General features: G+C 42.2%; 1 protein-coding gene and 6 non-coding genes across 7 annotated transcripts; 2 read left to right on the forward strand and 5 right to left on the reverse strand.

Annotated features, from left to right (window-relative positions):
- Positions 1-37: 37 nt before the first annotated feature.
- On the forward strand, positions 38-13,908 carry eogt (EGF domain-specific O-linked N-acetylglucosamine (GlcNAc) transferase). The gene is made up of 15 exons (XM_070903283.1): positions 38-241; positions 888-988; positions 1,270-1,378; positions 1,614-1,708; positions 1,801-1,905; positions 4,041-4,147; positions 4,274-4,377; positions 4,968-5,060; positions 5,659-5,730; positions 6,474-6,560; positions 12,246-12,314; positions 12,667-12,728; positions 12,901-13,020; positions 13,418-13,520; positions 13,762-13,908. Exons 1-15 carry the CDS (start codon positions 38-40, stop codon positions 13,906-13,908), a joined length of 1,578 nt encoding a protein of 525 aa, XP_070759384.1.
- trnae-cuc (transfer RNA glutamic acid (anticodon CUC)) lies at positions 2,028-2,099 on the reverse strand. The gene has a single exon. It is a non-coding gene; the product is annotated as a tRNA-Glu (tRNA).
- Positions 2,372-2,443, reverse strand: trnae-cuc (transfer RNA glutamic acid (anticodon CUC)). The gene has a single exon. It is a non-coding gene; the product is annotated as a tRNA-Glu (tRNA).
- On the forward strand, positions 3,110-3,182 carry trnar-acg (transfer RNA arginine (anticodon ACG)). Its single transcript has one exon. It is a non-coding gene; the product is annotated as a tRNA-Arg (tRNA).
- On the reverse strand, positions 7,621-7,692 carry trnae-cuc (transfer RNA glutamic acid (anticodon CUC)). The gene has a single exon. It is a non-coding gene; the product is annotated as a tRNA-Glu (tRNA).
- On the reverse strand, positions 8,593-8,664 carry trnae-cuc (transfer RNA glutamic acid (anticodon CUC)). The gene has a single exon. It is a non-coding gene; the product is annotated as a tRNA-Glu (tRNA).
- On the reverse strand, positions 9,974-10,045 carry trnae-cuc (transfer RNA glutamic acid (anticodon CUC)). The gene has a single exon. It is a non-coding gene; the product is annotated as a tRNA-Glu (tRNA).
- Positions 13,909-18,729: the final 4,821 nt, after the last annotated feature.

Raw genomic sequence — 18,729 nt, forward strand, 5'->3', positions numbered from 1 at the left:
AGCAGCAGCTATCTCACATGTCTGTGTAATTCTGACTATGCTGCTCTTGCTAGCGCTGAGCATCGTTTTTTCTTTCACTGTGGTCACCACTGAGAAGGCTGAGAGCACGAACCACAAACCACCAGCACTGCTGCTCAACTACAGCAGGATCTCCCTGCCGCCGGAGCACGTACCCTACTTCCTCTACAACAACAAGAGGGTCGCCAAGCAATGCCGCTTGGACCCACTCTGCCCTTTTAAAGTAAGATATGCTCTGTCAACTTTTCACTGTTCAAATCTTTTTTTCAGTGTAGAGTGGCAGCATGTTAGCCTCTGAGTTTTGCTGTACTGTGAGAAAAAGCTCTAACGAAGTTGTTTATTAATTGACTGGTCAAGTGATTACACTCAGTTGCAGTTCCGAATGATATAATTTCTGTACATTAATATGCGTGTAAAGAAGACAGGAAAGATTGTCCTGGGCCTTCGTCTGTGGTGTCATAGATACTTACTATTGTGTAAAGTTATTTTATTTTGACCTAAGTTGCAACTCCACCAGCTTAGTTAGCTCATTGAATGGATTAACAAATATTCTTGATCTGCATTTGGACTGACTTGACTGACTTAGCCAATGTAAATTGACAGAATATACTTTTTGTCCGTAGTCAGACAGGGAACCACTGTTTTACCTCCCACGGTGTATGTCCCAGTTTTGTTCTGTAGTTTTTAATAGATTCAATAGATCATCAGTATCCTTTAGAAAGATACAATTCGAGGCAAAACTTGTGTCACAACACTATATGAAACTTGTCTTTCTCTGTCCCGCTCTCTCTCTCTCTCTCTCTTTCTCTCTCTCTTACACACACACACACACACACACACGTATATATTTACACTTGTTTTTACAACAGGATGCGCTGCAGGATCTGTCTGCCTGTTGGGGTTACGAGAAGAACTGTGATCCAGGGAAGCGCTTTAGCTATCCAGTCTGTACCAAAGCCGACTCTGGATGGTATTGTTCCTCAACATCACGCTCTAACACACTTTATGTTCTCAAGTGTAATGCAGTTTAAAATGTACTATCCTCATTCTCCTAGCAGCCATTCATGATGCCAGGTGCTCAGTAATCTCAAGTATAACAAATAGTAATCTTTTATTCATAGGTTTTGAATTTACTGGACCACAGTCTCTTTTGTTTTTCCAATGTTAAAGTGAACTCATTCATAGCATGCATCATAGATGAACCATTTTGGTTTTGGCTTTGCCGATCTGACTAAATCTCTGATCTGTCAGGGCACGTTCTTTGGAGGCAGCCCAGGAGCTTTTCTGGAAGCAGGCTGATTTTGGCTACGTTAAGGAGCGCCTCACTGAGCTCAAAACCCTCTGCAAGGCCAGCAAGCCAGTAAGTCTGCTCATTTCCTTAGTTCCCACAGGCCCACAGAGTCAACAGGAAGAAACAACAGGTAGAAACAGACACAGTGTTAAACAAAAGAGTCCACAGACAATAGGCCTACACCTAATTTGCAGTTCAAAAACAGTAGTATAGAGAGAGTATAGTATAGAGACTCCCACAATCTCTAAGGTCCAGAGTTTATTAATATCCCTTAAATACTAAAGATTTCTTGATGTTTTTCCAGGGGGACTCATCATTAAAATGTAGTAGCCACACTCGCCTCTGTAAGGCAACTAACCTTTACCTGGACTTGCGTAAGCCGCGCAGAAATCATGAGAGGTCAGTATGTTTGAAAGTGACATGTACATGAAAAAAGCATTACACTGACACGGATGAGTGGGTCTTGAAATGTGTCCTTGTTTATGCTGCAGATACAAGGAGGACTTCATTCAGATAGGTGAGATCGGTGGTCGTTGCAGACTGAACAAGCGAGTACTTGCTGCTGAGGGAGAGCACAAGAGCCCCTTACAATCTTGGTGAGACAGGACACACACTTTCACACACTCAGTTATTGAGCTATAGCCAATGGCGTGTGTATGAGCTATTGGGACTTACAGAAAACTTGGGTTTACGGTTACTAAAAGAGGCCAAAAGTACATTCCCTGACCGGGAATCGAACCCGGGCCGCGGCGGTGAGAGCGCCGAATCCTGACCACTAGACCACCAGGGAGTTGAAAAAGCCTTTTTAAGCACAGTTTTTGGAATTATGATATGGATCCATAGGTTACATATGAATGGTTTATGCATCCTAATGAGGTTGATTTGTAAATTGCTAGTTAACGATCTTATGTGGAGACAATAATGACACACAATGATCTGCACGTGCGCCCCTGTGTCTGCCAATAGATATATAAAATGACATGATTTTAGCATTGACTTGAGAGGGCAAGCCCCAGTGCAGTTTTTATATTGTTTTATTTTCTAAATAGGGCCAAAATTAAGTTCCCTGACCGGGAATCGAACCCGGGCCGCGGCGGTGAGAGCGCCGAATCCTAACCACTAGACCACCAGGGAGCTATTTTTGCCATCAAGAGATGTAAAAAGATAGACCATCACTAGGTGGTGCTTTTCCCCCACATTGATAAGCTACTCTGTGCACTGTACTGCCAGAACTTTACTGAACATGCATCTGTGGGTATTAATGTCCTGAACGTCTTAAGAGAATTAGTAGTTACAGTGTGTGCCATGTTTACTTTGAGTTGGACCAGCTACGTCTCAATTACAGGATGAACAGTGGAGGCAAAATCTGAAAGATGCAAAGCTCTGCAGACAACTGTTACAGACTCAAAGGAATGTGGAGTGATTCATAGAAAACAACCAGCTGCGAACATGAGTAGTACCTTTCCCTGGTGGAAATACTTGTTGAGTGGATGAGTTAAACAAACTGTCACCCATTTTCATTTCAAAAGACCAAACAGACAGCTGGAGCAGTGACCTTGCTTTGAAATATTAAAACTGATGAAGTCGGTCCTCACCTCACTGATATCAATAAATGTAACTCCTACATCAACGCATATATATTTCTCTCAAAGACGACGTTGTGATCATATTTTTGTTGGTGGTGAAAGACCTTTTCAAAGAAGTCCTGAAAGGGGATGTTGGGGGAGGGGGCTGGGCCAGTCAGGAATGTGAGGGTGTGCTCTGTGGTTGTCTTTTGCTAAAAGGCAATGGTGTGCCAGTGGGCCAGTGGCGCAATGGATAACGCGTCTGACTACGGATCAGAAGATTCTAGGTTCGACTCCTGGCTGGCTCGTGTTTTTCCTGTGGAGAGAGTTGTGCCATCTGCAATAAACCAGAACAGCCTGAGCAAATCTGACAGATTATGTAAAATCTTGCTCATAATGTGCACCTTATGTAGCAATGCATAATGTCTTCTAATTATCTAACATGTTCTGTGATATCATTCATTATTAATTGGATTCTGTTTGAGTTGTTCATTTTCACATCGAAGACTTTAACCCTGACCACCTTTCACTGGCACTTTGAGAGTAACTCTGTTGCAGCTGTTGACCTCAACTGGATTTGTCCTAATCTCCAACAATTCAAATAATTGTCTCCAGGGGGACACTAACAAGCTAATGTCATTTGAAATGAATCGAAAAATATCACATTTTCAATTATGACCTGTCCTAATGTACTATCCCCGATGATCATAGTAAATTATGTTAATATTAAATAAGTGTTCTACCTATTTATTGCTTAAACTTTATCGTCTCATTTCAGATTAAAAAGTAGAGGCAACATAATCTTGTAACTATACTCTTAATGCGATTTTAGTATGTTACAAATAATTATAATGGAGTACGTTTTTGTTTGTGAAAAAAATGAGACTATCATAGTCTTACTGCAGTCTTTGTGTTGCTTTCAGCCCACTCATGTCAGTGTCACTGCAGGGTTCAGTGGTATCAGTTTGCATGGCTGTCTGCCACAGTTTCTTTTCTGATGCTTCCACTGGCAGCAGCCAAAGTCTGAAATTTCCACTCCTACACATAGGAGCTTTAAAAGAAATCAAATCAAACGATTATAAATGTAATATTTGTTATTTCCATAATGCAGAATTTTTACGGTCCTATTTACAACACTACATTGATGTGCTGTGCTGTTTTTGTAGGTATGCTGAGCTGCAGACATACACAGAGCTGGACTTTCATCCCATAGAGGATGGACACTGTGACATCATCATTGAAAAACCCTCTGTTTTTATGAAACTGGATGCTGGTAAGTAACAAAGGTTTATGTGACTCAGTTTAAAGGCCTAGAAGAGACTGATGTTCACAGTTCACCTATTTTACATTTTCAGTTGTGACATGATGACAAAAATGATAATTTATGTTTTTCTAATAGGGGTGAACATGTACCACCATTTCTGTGACTTTGTCAACCTCTACATCTCCCAGCACATTAACAACTCCTTCAGCTCAGATATCAACATCATCATGTGGGACACGGTGGGTACCTGATGCCTCCCACTGCAGTTTCAATGGAAGGGGGGTGTAATATAGATAAAAAGCCTTAAAGTCTTAAAACAGATTGGATTTGAGTACTGCGACCTAGCTAGAAAGTCAAACCGTAGTTAGTCTGCAATGTCACAGTTTGTGTTTAACAAGTCAGTGGCATATGTGTCTGATGAAGACATCAAGGGGAAACACCAGTTGAAAAACAGAATGCTTTACGGACAGTCTTATCCGGCCCATTGTTCCCCCCACTATGCACAGAGGTAAAGAGGAAAAGGGAAAGAGAGAAAGAGAAATGGGAGGGAGAGAAAACTGTCAAGGAGAAGGAAAGCAGTGACCTTTCAGCACAAACGCCACACTGCAATCCAAACAGCAGCAGTCTGTTAGATGATAGTGTGATAACAGATTTAGTCGAAAACCAAAACTTTATCAAAAGACAACCAGCAGAGTTTGGAAACAAATGACTGACTCTGGCACTGCTAAAGGCTGTAGTTGATTTTAGTTTTATTGGTTTGTTTGTCGTTTCAGAGGTACCATTAATTGAATTAACATTTGTTCACTTCTTTTTTTTATGTCTTTCCCAGAGTTTTTATAGTTATGGAGATCTGTTCAGTGAAACATGGAGGGCCTTCTCAGATCATGACATCATCCACCTGAAGACGTATGACTCGAAAAGAGTAGGTATCATGTCGCCTCTGGCTGGACATTGTGCGTTCCTTCTTAGTAAAAGTGTTGAACTCATCACTTATTATACTCAAGTATGGCTGTTTAGAAATAGCAACCAAATTGATTGTTTTTAGTCTATAAAAGTTAATTAAAGCCTGTGTTGTTACAGACCCTCGGTGCTGGGTTGGTCCTCTGGCACACAGGAAATATTGTGTTTGGTTTATCCACAAGCAGCCACAATGGTCTTGTTGAAATATATATGCAAGAAACTGTTAAGTTAGTATGACCAACCATGGCTGAACAGATAAGAAATGTGCACCTCCTACAGACACTCATCAATATAAAATCCAATAAGAATGATGTCCCATCTAAGCACCTGAGTGATCTCTGAGAATACCTCATACCACAGCAATGAGCAGGTTTTATGTTTATATTATATATTGCTATAATCTTTCATGTACACCAAAATCATCATTCCAATATTTTTGAAAGCACTGTCAAATAAGTATGCATGCATGCACATGTGTGTGCAACACCATGACATATACTCATGGATTTCTTTGCCATGCTGTATGCTTACTTCATTGATTTATTCACGCTTGTCCTTAGGTGTGTTTCAAAGATGCCTTCTTCTCCCTCCTACCAAGAATGAGATATGGCCTCTTTTACAACACGCCTCTCGTAAGTTACCCGTCATGTATATGTGTGTGTAACTAACCAGATGTACTTTACATATGTACATGTGTTTGCAGTATCTCATAGTTTCAATGCTGCCTTGTGTGTGTGTATTCATTTATGTTTTTATTTCACATTTTGTGATAGATTTTTTAAAGTCATTTATTGGCCGTTCCTCCCCACATGCACAATGATATCCGGTTTAGTCATAAACATGCAGTTCAAGTCAAATATTCATGTGATGTATTCAAAAGCTCAGCAAGTGCTCATGTTATTTAAATGATAATTCCAAGGAGATTAGTATATATATGATACTATGTAAATATGTGTTGTCCTGTGGATCCAGCCTTGAGGTGTGAAATATTGATAGGTCAGCCTCAAGCTGATGCTTTTGATTGCCCCTGCAGCACATGTCATGTTTATATTCATGTGCTCACATTTACATCTGCAGTGCAGCAGTGTATGTGTGATATCCTTTGGCTCATATGATATTCATTCCAGGGAGATCAGGAAATATGTTTACAATTGACAGATTCCCAGTGTGTTTCATATTTTTCATCAGAACCCAGTGCAGTGCACTAGTATGGCCAGATTCAATTTGCCGTCAATTCATTTCAAATCAGTAGATTTTCTAAAAAAAACAATTATTGTAACCTATAACAACATAACCATTTTGATAGAATATTTTGAATTGAATGGATGAAAAATAATTGCATGTGTGAGCCATTGACACTTTCTGTGGTGTTCAGATCTCAGACTGCTACGGTGAAGGGATGTTCAGGGCGTTCTCCCAGCATGTCCTCCATCGACTAAACATCCTGCAAGATGGGCCAAAGGTAGGAATGTGTTCTTTTAGGAAACACTAATTAACATCTGTTACTTTAATATTATAATTTTGTTTATATATTTAGGATGGACACAGTTTCATGAACACCTTTATAATCGAACACAATTCAATAGAGTAGTAAAGGTGGTAACAAATACTATCTTAGTGAAGCTTACAATGTACATTTTCTGCATGTACTGCCAGAGAGGTGATGATGCATCTCAATGGTAATTTTTCAGGATGCAGTTTGTCATGCTGGTCGTTGAGCATCTCTCAGCCAGTGTTGATGACGGCATTTCTTCTTTGCCAAATCTTTTCATGACATTCTCAAATCATTGAAGATTGTGGTACACAGACTGTCATCGAAACAAGCCAGAAATCATTATTACTACTGTCAAGCAGCCGCCACTTTCACAGACTCAGAGTGAAATCCTAAGATAAATGAATAAAGACAGACATTAGAAAAGAATTTGTAAGGGCAGTGAGGAACATTAGTGGTATTCAAAGCATGATCATTTAAATCAGACTAAAATCAGACTAAAATCGTATTATATAAATCGTAGGTGTTTTACACTGAAAGAATAAATGGATAGATGTTTCATCAGCATATTCACAAAAAGAACAAGAGTTATCAACCTTCACATGTCTTGAGGTTATAGAATTCACTGGATACATTTTATGTAAAATTATGAAATAGTCAATTGGAGAGTTTGATCAATACCGCGGGGTAAAAACACCCAATGCGTGCTTAGCTTGAGATATTGGCAAGCCGTTTTCCATCAAGCATTTCGCTTCTGCAGCTCGTGAAGAGCACCTGTGGCGCCTAGTTCTTTCAACTGCGTCCGTCTTTGTCCCATGAGATTTCCAAGTCTCACGCAGTCGAGCATCCAGAGCAAGTCGGACAGATTCACTAACCATCATGCAATTCACTCAACAAGACGGCGACCGAAACTGTGCAGGCCTGCATTGGCCTGGTTCGTAATTTGTCTAGTATATATAAATATATGCCTAGGCTAGAATGTAATTTTGAATATATCATCAGTGTTTATAGGATAGACCTAAAGAATGTGTTCCCTGACCGGGAATCGAACCCGGGCCGCGGCGGTGAGAGCGCCGAATCCTAACCACTAGACCACCAGGGAGTACTACTGTGGAAAATGCGTAAAGGGGTCACGTATATCCATAAATCAGTGCCATGGATGTAGCAGGTTGTAACTAGCGTGGCATTGAACATTATAGGCGAATGAACACATGTAGTTTGTGTTTTGAATGATTTCATTAACTCATTTTAACAAATGAAGCGCATTAGAAACATCCACTCTTTTATCTGGCTCCTTCCTTTTCCCTAGCAACTCACTCATAGTTGCTGAGTTGTTCTGACTAAAAGACAAGCAGTGATAGAGAATCAAATCATTTATATACTGAGACAAAAAAGAACCACACACAGAAAAAATAACATAATCATGCCTGCCTGTTAGGGATATACATTTTTTGGCTCTTTAACTTTCTAATTAAAACATACATACCATACATAAATGTAACATTGCAACACTAATAGGAGAAGCAAGATTAGTGGGTTAACAGCTATCTCCGGGCTTAACTCAGGTTTTCTGGTATCACCAATGATAGTTTTAGTGAAGCAAGTAACCCAAAGAGAGACAGAGACAGTACAATGAATGCTGCCCCCACCTGGCCGAGTGTAAGTAAACACAGAAAAGCATTGTCTTGACCCCGTACCAATGGATGACAGTTTTTGGATAATTGGGGTAATCAAATTTCCCTCTTTCGTTCATTGGGGGGGACGCGTTTTTCCAATTATGACATGCATCTATGGCTTACATATGCAAGGTTTATGCATCCTAATGAGGTTGATTTGTAAATTGCTTGTTAATGGTTTTATGTGGAGGCAATAATGACACCAAATTATCTGCACGTACACCTCTGTGTCTGCCAATAGATATATAAGATTACATTATTATAGCATGGTTTAGAGCGCAGGCCCCAGTGCAGTTATGAGCTAATTTTTTATTCCTAAAAATGTGTTCCCTGACCGGGAATCGAACCCGGGCCGCGGCGGTGAGAGCGCCGAATCCTAACCACTAGACCACCAGGGACTTGAAGATGTGTTCTTAAGCACAGTTTTTGGAATTATGATATGCATCCATGCAACAGTAAAAGTTGTAAAATCACATAGTCTACATATGTTGTTTACTATTTTATGTGGCGTTTTCTTTAGCAGGGATTTAACCATTTTAATGCCAGGGCTCACTTGTTTGAGGGGAACTTGTTTTAGTGGAACATTTGCCCCCTTGTTCCACTATTTTGCAACGACACCATTGCTGCATCCTGGGCTCAGCGCCACCCTAGACGATTGTGATTGGTTTAAAGAAAAACAAACAAGCCAGAGCGTTTTTTCCCCCTATCCCAGAACGATGATGAGTTTTCCTGTTGTTGGATAATTTCATGATCCTCTCAAATCGTGGAAGATTGCGGTACACAGACAAGCCAGAAATCCTTATTACTACTCTCTAACTACTATCAGAGACCCACTGTTCGCTAGACAGACATCTGTTACAGAGTGTCAGCTGCAGAGTGCAGAGCATCACCTCTCAGGACATAAAGCTCTGCCCTATTGCAGCCGCAGACACACCAGTAACTTCTTCTCTGCTGCAGCTGCTGGCGCTACTCTTGGCAGATGCATCCACCAGCTTGTGCAGGAATGCCTGTTTCGATGATGCATAAAGAAGTCACCTATAACTATTACATGGAAGACATAGAAACAGTAGTGGGAACACAAACACACATCTCTGCTAGTCACAGACACATAAACAGACCTATTATGAAGAGAACAAACAGGAAGATTATGATCTTTTGTTAACTAACTTCTCTGTCGGTTTATATTGTATGCTTTTACATAGAGATAAAAGATCCTATCTTGAAAGGTCTTGTAGATTACTCCTAAACATGCATTTATGCTGGTTCTCACATTCTCCATCTATTAGTGTTGCATAGCCAGACCTGAACAACTGGTCCATATAAAGTCACTTCAGACTAGATATATTCGGACATGCTGGGCTAGACTAGACATATGTGTGTGTGTGTGTGTGTGTGTGTGTGTGTGTATGTACTAGACATATTAGGCTTGGCTGAGATGAGCCAGACTGATGCAGACCTCTTACAAACAATGAATAATTGCTGATTAGCTGCTTGACAGTAGTAATAATGATTTCTGACTCGTTTCAATGACAGTCTTTGTACCACAATTGTCCATGATTCGACAATGTCATGAAAATATACACCAACAACAGGAATGCTGCTTTGGCAAAGAGGAAATGTACAACATCATGTCTTGAGACTCTTTGCATATGAGCTGTATGTTCCTCATTTTGATTGTTTTAGTTACTAAATAGTCCCAAAAGCTAGTTCCCTGACCGGGAATCGAACCCGGGCCGCGGCGGTGAGAGCGCCGAATCCTAACCACTAGACCACCAGGGACTTGAGGAAGCCTCCTTAAGCACAGTTTTTGGAATTATGATACAGACACAGACACATAAACAGACACAATATGAATAGAACAAACAGGAAGATGATGATGATTTAACACTAATGTGAGCTATGTAGAAATAAAAGATACTACCAGGAAAGGTCTTGTAGATTACTCGTAAACATGATTCATTTCAGTGGTCATTTTTCAATCTCCGGTTTGCTTCGCTCTTAAGCAAATATGTTGTCACTTGGTGACAGTTTCTTTCTTTGCCTAATCTGTTCTCCAGTTGGTGGTGTGTGTTTTGATGATGGTGTTGTGGTATACAGATTGTCACTGAAATTACTCAGTAATGATTTTTACTGTTGTCGGGCAGCTAATAAAGTTTCACAAAGTCACTGTTTGTAAGACATGAAGTGCTTGTTCCCCGACTGGGAATCAAAGCCAGGCTGCGGCGGTGAGAACACCGACTCCTAACCACTAGACCACCAGGGAGCTTGATGTGCATTTGAGATTGTAATTAGTACACCAATATGTTCTACCGACTTTTGAAGGAATGCCTGTTTGGATAACGAATCAAGAGGTCAATTTTATCTGTTAAATGAAAGCCATAGAAACAGTAGTGGGAACACAAACACACATCTCTAATGGTTCATATTGTAAGTTCTCATGTAGCGATAAAAGATCCGACCTGGAAAGGTGTTGTAGATTACTTGTGAACATGCATTTCTCTTTTTTACTGTTTTTGGGCATTTTATCCCTTATGACAGAATATTATATGCAGACTGTAACTGTGGGGCTGATGATTGGTGCCTTAAACTCATAGGCCACGAGGGCACCCTTGGATCATTTGATTACAAAGCTCGAAGTAATTACATTGTTGTTTCTTGAGTGCCTTTTTTTCCAGATATTTGAGACTGTTACGGTTAGATTGAAGTCTCAATAGTGTCTTTTTTGGTATATTTGATTTAATAATGTTTTCTGATGAGAGTGTTCAGTTTGGAAACGTGTTCACTTCTTTTAGTGATCAGGCTTTCCCTGCAATGTTTAAGCAAAGATCATGTTACAGTGAATTTGATTTTGAATTGCAGAATAAGCGACCATGTGCGATGGAGTCACTGCTGTACACTCACTAGGACTTACTACAACTAGACTTCACTGGTGATCTCATTACTATAACAAACTCAGGGAAAGAGCTCCTCACTGACATGAACAGCCTTCTAGTTTCTGCAAAAGTACATGCATAAGTACTGTACGTACGCACACGTACATATTGTCACAGCTATGTACTCACCCCTTTATTCATCTCCTACACCCATTATTCTGCAGCGCTCCTCACAGGTGTTTTATGATCCCAGGTTTGAAGTGCTTGACTGTATCTTTATGACCAGCAAAGTCCGATAACTTCTTCCTTCCTGTGGAGCATCTTATTGGGTATTCATGGCCTTCACTGGAAATATGTTAAGAGGCTTTTCAGCGAGACACAGGGCTGCTAGCGATAGCAGGCCGGCGACTGAATGAAAGGTCTTCTTGGCCCTGACCCTCTCCTCAGCTCCTCCTTTCATCCCTAGATTAATGGCACAGCTAGAGACTCACACTGCTGCTCTCCTCTACTGTGTCCCATTCATCCACCGCTACATCGCCTCTCCTCCTATCTCCCCCTCGTCATAATTTGCTCTGGTCTGGTCTTGCTTAGAATGGCATCTTTTTCACAACTTTTTAAAAATATGTTTTAAGAGGGGCAAGGGAGGAAATGAGGTCTGTGTTGAATACATATATGTCCACTGCTTATAGTCAGGTGTTTAGCTGTAGTTTGCCTGGTTTATTGTGTACAGCAGATTGCACAGGTGGTAAGTTGCTGTTAGTGTCACTACTTTGAATTAAGGATAATGAAGTTATGATCCTTATTGTTCATTTAAAGTCTAAATTCTCTTTCAGAACACAAGGTGGCAGTGGAAAAATATAGACAAAGAAGCATCTTAGGACACACTGTATTAACTGATGAGAGCACATCAGAAAAGAAAACCTTTGGTTCCACTACACAAAAACACGTGATGTGATTTTAGCTAATGTGTCCTTTCCTCTGTGCTGTATAAAAGAGACATTTTAAGTAGAGGCCTTTTACATATTTTGAATGAGCATCATGTTTTCTCAGCCGCCTATCTTTTCTGTCCTTGGCTGATTGATTATTGGGTGCATTGCTGTTTTCAGGAGGGGCGTGTTCGTGTCACCCTGCTGGCACGCAGCACAGAATACAGAAGGATATTAAACCAAGTGGAGGTGAGTCCAGCACCACCCTCCCTCCCTTCCTCCTTTCTGTCTCTTACTTTCTTGCACTTGCTCTTTTTTCTCTCCATCCTGATCTGCCACCTGTCCCCCCTTTCCTTTATTCTGTCTTTCTCTTCCCCTCTCTTTGTCTCTTTCTCTTTCCTCACTCTATACAACTCTCCTCCACTCCCTCAGCTCCTCCTTTCCACCATTGATTTACTGCCCACATCTGTTAAGTGCCTATTTAAAATCGTATTTGCTATAAACAGTACAAGTAAAAAAGGCTTGTGATTTATATGGTCACTGCCCATATTTGCTTGCTCTCTCATTGATCAGAGAACACGTCCCTCTGTTGTTGTTACAGCTGGTAAATGCCCTCAAGACTGTGCCTTTACTGGAGGTCAATGTGGTGGACTACAAATACAAGTGAGTTATAGAGTGCAGGCCACATTACTGCAGGAGCTATTCAGTGCTGCTTAGCATTGGTCAGGGATGTAACAGTGCTGTCTAAGAATAAAGAAAGTACATTGTGTAATAGTGACAGTGTTTACACATTGAAGATGATTGATGTGTGACTCCCTGTCTGACTGTCTTTCAGGGATGTTCCCTTCCTGGTGCAGTTGAGGATCACCCACAACTCTGACATCTTTATAGGGATGCACGGGGCGGGTCTCACACACCTCCTCTTCCTCCCTGACTGGGCTGTCATCTTTGAGCTGTGAGTGACACTTGTTTTCTGCCTGTGTGTGTGTGAGTGACAGACAGAGAAAGACAGAGAGGGGAGCAGGGAGAGCGATGAGTTTGGCAGCGTGCTGTGCCCAAAGTACCCCTCAGACACTTGGTGTACGACTATGAAATACTGTCTAATTAACCAGGCATTCATCACACCTGGCTACCCTGTGAAGAGGAGCTGATTGGAATGTGTGTGTGTGTGTGTGTGTGTGTGAATGAGCATGTGTGAGTGTTTTGTGGGCATTTTGGTGAGTGACACAGAGCGAGAGCCACAGTGTGCATACAGCGAGAGAGAGAGAGAGAGAGAGATGGAGCAAGAAGGAGAGAAAGTGAGGCAGACCGAGGTGAGCAAGAGATAAAGTGTCTGCATCTGTCCCTCCCAGATATAATTGTCAGGATGAGAGCTGCTATCGAGATTTGGCTCGGCTGCGGGGCATTCGATACGTGACTTGGCAGAAAATGGACAAAGTGCTCCCACAGGACAAGGTAGGGGAAACTCCCACACCAGCCATTAGCTCCCCAGCAACTCAGCATGGCAAGCCTCCTCAATTCATCTCACCTATCTCACGTATACACACACTCTCGTACACGCATTTAATTATGTGCAATCATAGGCACAGCAGAACAAATGTACAGTGATGAACACACACATTTCTATGATTTTATGTTGTGTCTCCCTTTGCTTTTGTATGTCCTTTTAATGTATACATTTTCCTCCTTGTCTCAGGGTCACCATCCCACCCTCGGGGACCATCCGAAGTTTACCAACTACTCCTTTGATGTGGGGGAGTTCATGCGCCTTGTGCTGGAAGCGGCTGATTACGTCACACACCATCCCAAATGGCAGCGTCGTACCCTTCATGATGAACTCTAGAGTCTCTGGGACACAGAGGTCTGGCTGCTGAAGAACTTTTAACATGAACCAGCAGTTTGTTGTGATCTAAAGACCTCCTCACATTGGCAGAGTCAATAGGCGTTTTAGGACCAAGCAGTTATGGGGAGCTCCCTGAGAGGAACTTTGTTTGCATTTGCACCGCCAATAGGAATGCTGAAGTGACGTAAGCAGGCCGGCAGTTGGTATAGCATTTGACCGTGTTTTGGTTCATTTATTAAGGCTACTGTTACAAGCTGTTGCACAGGTTTTTAAAGATGGCGGTTGCCGGTGCTGCACAGGCTCATGTGTTCGACCAATCAATGTACAGTGATGTCACTCAAGGTTCCTCTTGTGCTGGGAGAGCACCTACTCTGAAGTAGGAGCTTAAAAAGTCCCTCAAAACGTTCTCAGAACTATGAAAAAGTTCCTCTGGTCCGAAAACGCCTATTTTTAAAGATTTTTTTAAAGAGTTACCTCATCCACCAGTGGATATCAGTGGTCTGGTAGAGTATTTGTCACCCCCTGCCCGCTGCTTTGATAGGTCTGAATGAGTGAAAGCAGTATGGCGAACAACTCGGGGGTTGAATAGCTTCGACCAGCTCTATCAGTGTCAAATCAGGATGAGGATGAGGTGTGTGCAGTGGAAGCATCTGGAGAGCGATAAGATGTGTCCTATGTTTCTTCATTATCTCCGCTGCATCTACTTCATTCCACGCCGACAAAGTTAGCTAATGAGCAGCTGTTACGGCGTCCCTTCACATGCGACATCTCGTCACATTTGATTAGAGTCACCTTGATGCGAGCCTTTTCAGAGCTGTTGACAATCACACCAGAGTTTCTGAGCACACCCAGCATACGCCAGTCTAACCTGACGTTCAGTATTGGCATGCTGGATTCACGCGTATAGTTGCAGACTTAGTTAATTTTACATATGAAGTCATGTGATTTTAAGTTATGCTACCATAACATAAAAAACACTAATTACTCTAAAAATAAGAAACAGAAGGTAAGTGAGACACTCCTACGGCCAAGAGGGATTGTCTTTTATATCAGTATTAGCGTTCGTATGCGTGCAAATACAGCAATACCTTTAAACACTAACAGTAAGTGCTGTGAAACAAGTATTTGTCAATGAAATTCAACACTCCCTTATTTCATGCAACATAATGAAAATAATGTTGGTTTTGTGAGCTAAATATCAAAATATCCAACTTTTATTTTTGTGTCTTTACTTAAAGTTTACATGGTTTTCTTTTACATTTGTAACATTTATTATTTAAACAAATGTATGTCTTGTTGGATTGATGGAACATGTCATTGATAATGATGTCTATTTTTATTATGAAGTACTTTGCATTTTACCAAGGGAAAAATGCTGTTGTCCGTTAACTTTCCCAAAGCCTTTCGAGTGCTGTCAGTTTTATATTTTTCACAGTAAACTAGTCTGAAGTGGAATGAGCACAATTTGCATGCAGTCTGATGCAATGCACAAGAGTATTTTGAGCGATCAGAAGATCATTTGTGTGTTTCAAGGCCTCTCTGTGAGCTTTATGTTTTATTTATCTATGAAACCATGTTGAACCCAGTCAGACCTTTTTGGTCAGGGCTTTGCGTGACTTGTAGGCAATTTCATATTCAAAAGCTGTGTAATATTTTGAAATAAATAATTCTGAAAAATGCTGAAGCATGCCTTCCTGTCTGTGCTGGCCATATTAGGCATCAGAGATTTAATTCATCTTAATTTAATCAGTCATCTTTTGAAGTCTGACCTTGGAGGGGAAAACTGAAGCCTCTGTCTTGCCAGTTTTTGCTGATACCAGACAGCTCTTTGCTGTGGCTTCCATTATTTTAGTGAGCTCAGGTCTAAGGAGGGAAAGGGCTCTTCGCAAAAGGGCACTAGTTCAATTTTTACTGTCACCGTAATAAATCTGGATGACCTCAAAAACTTCCCAAGTCAACAGTGACGCACCGTAGCCACACGGGGGCAGTATAACACCACACATGAGGCCAAATCTTCACCCTGCGCTGATCGACCCTGACAGACTTGTTCCAAACAGTGTAGAGAGTGAGAACAATTTATTCACAAACATATCCACTGGGTCACAAGATGACACTGTTTGCTTAAGTGTATTTGCTCTAATATCACAAGTTTGATGTCAGCAGTCGCGCCCCTGCCCGCTCTTTGCGGATGTTGTGTCTGAATTTTCTGAGTATTGACAGACACCGGGTCTGTCTGGGATGGACACTATTTATGGCCCTGCTCGGGTTACTGCCAGTGACCTCGTAAAGAAATGAAGAATCTCTATGCAGGGGAGGGGTTCAAAAGCAAAGGAACCAAGATGCCTGTTCTCATTAACCTTCATGGCGGCTCCAAATCGATGACCAAGTCCTGTATTTTAGCGCAAAGCCCGTCTGCTGGAGGTATTCAACATTGAGAATCTGAGTGGAAGTGAAGACCACCCGACCCACCTTTCGACTTAAAGTACGATGCGTGAGGAAAACACAGTGTGCAAAGCCTCAAGTACAAACCCCCTCTCCTCTGTGTGTGACACTATAACCCCAGACCTGCTTGATTGGCCGCCAGGGCGCAGCGTTTGCGCACTTGTGTAATTAGCGGTGTTGCAGGCACACTTCCTCTCACCTGTCATTACTGAACAGGCCCCACATTTGCTGGAAGTTTACCGCCCAATGCGTTTCCAAAGCCATGTCTGGGTGGCCTTATTTCGCCGTGCCGTAAGTAATTCCTCCACAAACGTTGCACTACTTTTCTCTGCCGCCCTCCATGCAGGCCTCGTGGAGTGAGGAAACGGACAGTACACGCGCCAGGACGGGAGACTGATAGCAGGCAGGAGGCTGAGGTTTGATCTGTGAGTAAAGTCATTAGATTCACACTTCAGAATTAGGAGTTTGGTTTTCAAGCGTGAGATACTCCACCGGCTGCTTCGTCTGACTGTTAGTGTCCTATTTTAGTTCGTCTGACATTTCCACCCGAACAGCCAAGTCGGCGGTGATATTCTGAACTCTCGGCTCCAGTATTTACTCAACCGCGTGTACGCAGGCCAGTGGATATTGGCTGTATTTATTTCAACATTGCCTGAAGCTGATCTTGCACTCATTTGTTTGTCTTTGTGTTTTACAACGTGGCCATTAGCATAATCTAATTTATCTCAAAAGACACACACACACACACACACACACACACACACCAGGAAAAGAGTGTCTTTCAGAGGGATTCATGCAGGAATATCGATTCAGGAGGAAGACATATTCCTCAAGTTATTAGCAGATGTTTCCTTGATGTTTTTGTTCATCCCTCGGGGGCGGTGGTTATATGGTTATTGGGGGAATAATCCCGGAGGAGATCCTATAACCTGCTCCTCTGATACGCGACACGCCAAGAGAACTTAAGCCTGTACTCTTTCATCAATACCGCAATATATAAGGAGGATTCTGCAACTTGCCACCCCTGCTTAATGTCGAAACACTGAGAGGGATGCATACAGTGAGACATGTTAAGAAAGGGGATGGCTCCGTAACAACAGCTGGAAATGTAATGGGAAGTAAATTAAATTCCACACCGTCCAACCTCGCACTTTACCGTGTTCACCGTCACATGATGCGGTTTCCTCTGATACTATCTGGGCCCTCCGAGGAAGGATGGAGGAGATAAGTGCTATGGACTGCTGCATCCATTAGCTGGCTCACTTTAAGATAAAAGGCCTATCCCCGTTGCGACACAGGTTCTGCACCGTAGACGCAACCAGTAGCCGGCGCAGACAGGATGTATTATGTTTGATCAACTTTCTGCTGTTCACCTGCGCTTTACACAGTTAAACTACTTTTGTCTATTTTGTCTGCGCACTGGATCAGCTGCCTGACAGCAAAGTAAGCGCAGGGAAAAGCACCGTGACGGCACAGTCTGGAGCTGTCCGACGTCCTGGAGATGTATACGTGCAGCGCGTCTGGCCCTGTCCACGGTGCTGAGACCAGGTATTTTAATTCAGTTTTTAATGTTGTTGGGTTTTTTTTTTTTAAATCTGAATCCTGCAGCTAAAGGGCTGAACGTGCCTCAGTCCTGGCCAGCCCACATCAATGACTAATCTGTTCTCAGTTCAAAGTCAGACAGATCGATGTGTAATAGATTCAAGCCTAAATTAATCAGCTGGAAATAACATGCAGCACTTTCTCACTCATGCACAGGTAGTCGAATGGTCACAAGAGGCCGAGGACAGCGCAGAGATTACTGTAAAGATAAATCTGCAACATTTCATTGTGCATGGCTCTTTTTTTACGAGTTGAAAGCCATGTGTCTTTAAACTACTCCCAACCAAACTCGCCTCCACTGACACCGGGCTCAGCGTATGGCCCAGAAACGCCGGCAACAAGAAAACAAGGAAGACATCTGAATGGATCGGATACTCCTCACCTTGGGTCGTTAGCAGACATCGACCTCCTCTAAGTCTTAACGACTGCAAATGCAGCGCAAAGCAATCAATCGCCATCAACACAATAGAATATTCTAGGGATGGAATAATTGATAGGCTGTCTCCTGGTGCGTAACGGAGAGGCGGCGGTGATTAAATTCTGTTTAACATCTCGGTTGGGGGGTGGAGGGGTTTAGATTTACAGCATCCGCGCGTAAAGCCGAGCACAGGACCAAGTATTGATATCCAGACACCATCTGTAACATGATCGAAGTGTGGAGGCGAGGTGGACTATTAAGTGATGAGGGAGGGTCATCGACTCATGCACAGTCGAGCACCTGTCACTCAGCCAGGAAACATGACAGTCATCAGTCCCCCTCCCCCCCCCCCCAACTCA

The sequence above is a fragment of the Enoplosus armatus genome, chromosome 3 (assembly GCF_043641665.1).
Source record: "Enoplosus armatus isolate fEnoArm2 chromosome 3, fEnoArm2.hap1, whole genome shotgun sequence".
In the NCBI taxonomy this organism is placed as follows: Eukaryota; Metazoa; Chordata; class Actinopteri; order Centrarchiformes; family Enoplosidae; genus Enoplosus; species Enoplosus armatus.

Excerpts from the sequence above, each read along its gene's own strand:
- eogt (XM_070903283.1), top strand. The coding sequence starts at position 38 with ATGCTGCTCTTGCTAGCGCTGAGCATCGTTTTTTCTTTCACTGTGGTC. Across the intron at positions 1,379-1,613 it reads TCTGCAAGGCCAGCAAGCCA|GGGGACTCATCATTAAAATG; the intron begins GTAAGTCTGCTC and ends ATGTTTTTCCAG. Across the intron at positions 12,315-12,666 it reads GGATATTAAACCAAGTGGAG|CTGGTAAATGCCCTCAAGAC; the intron begins GTGAGTCCAGCA and ends TTGTTGTTACAG.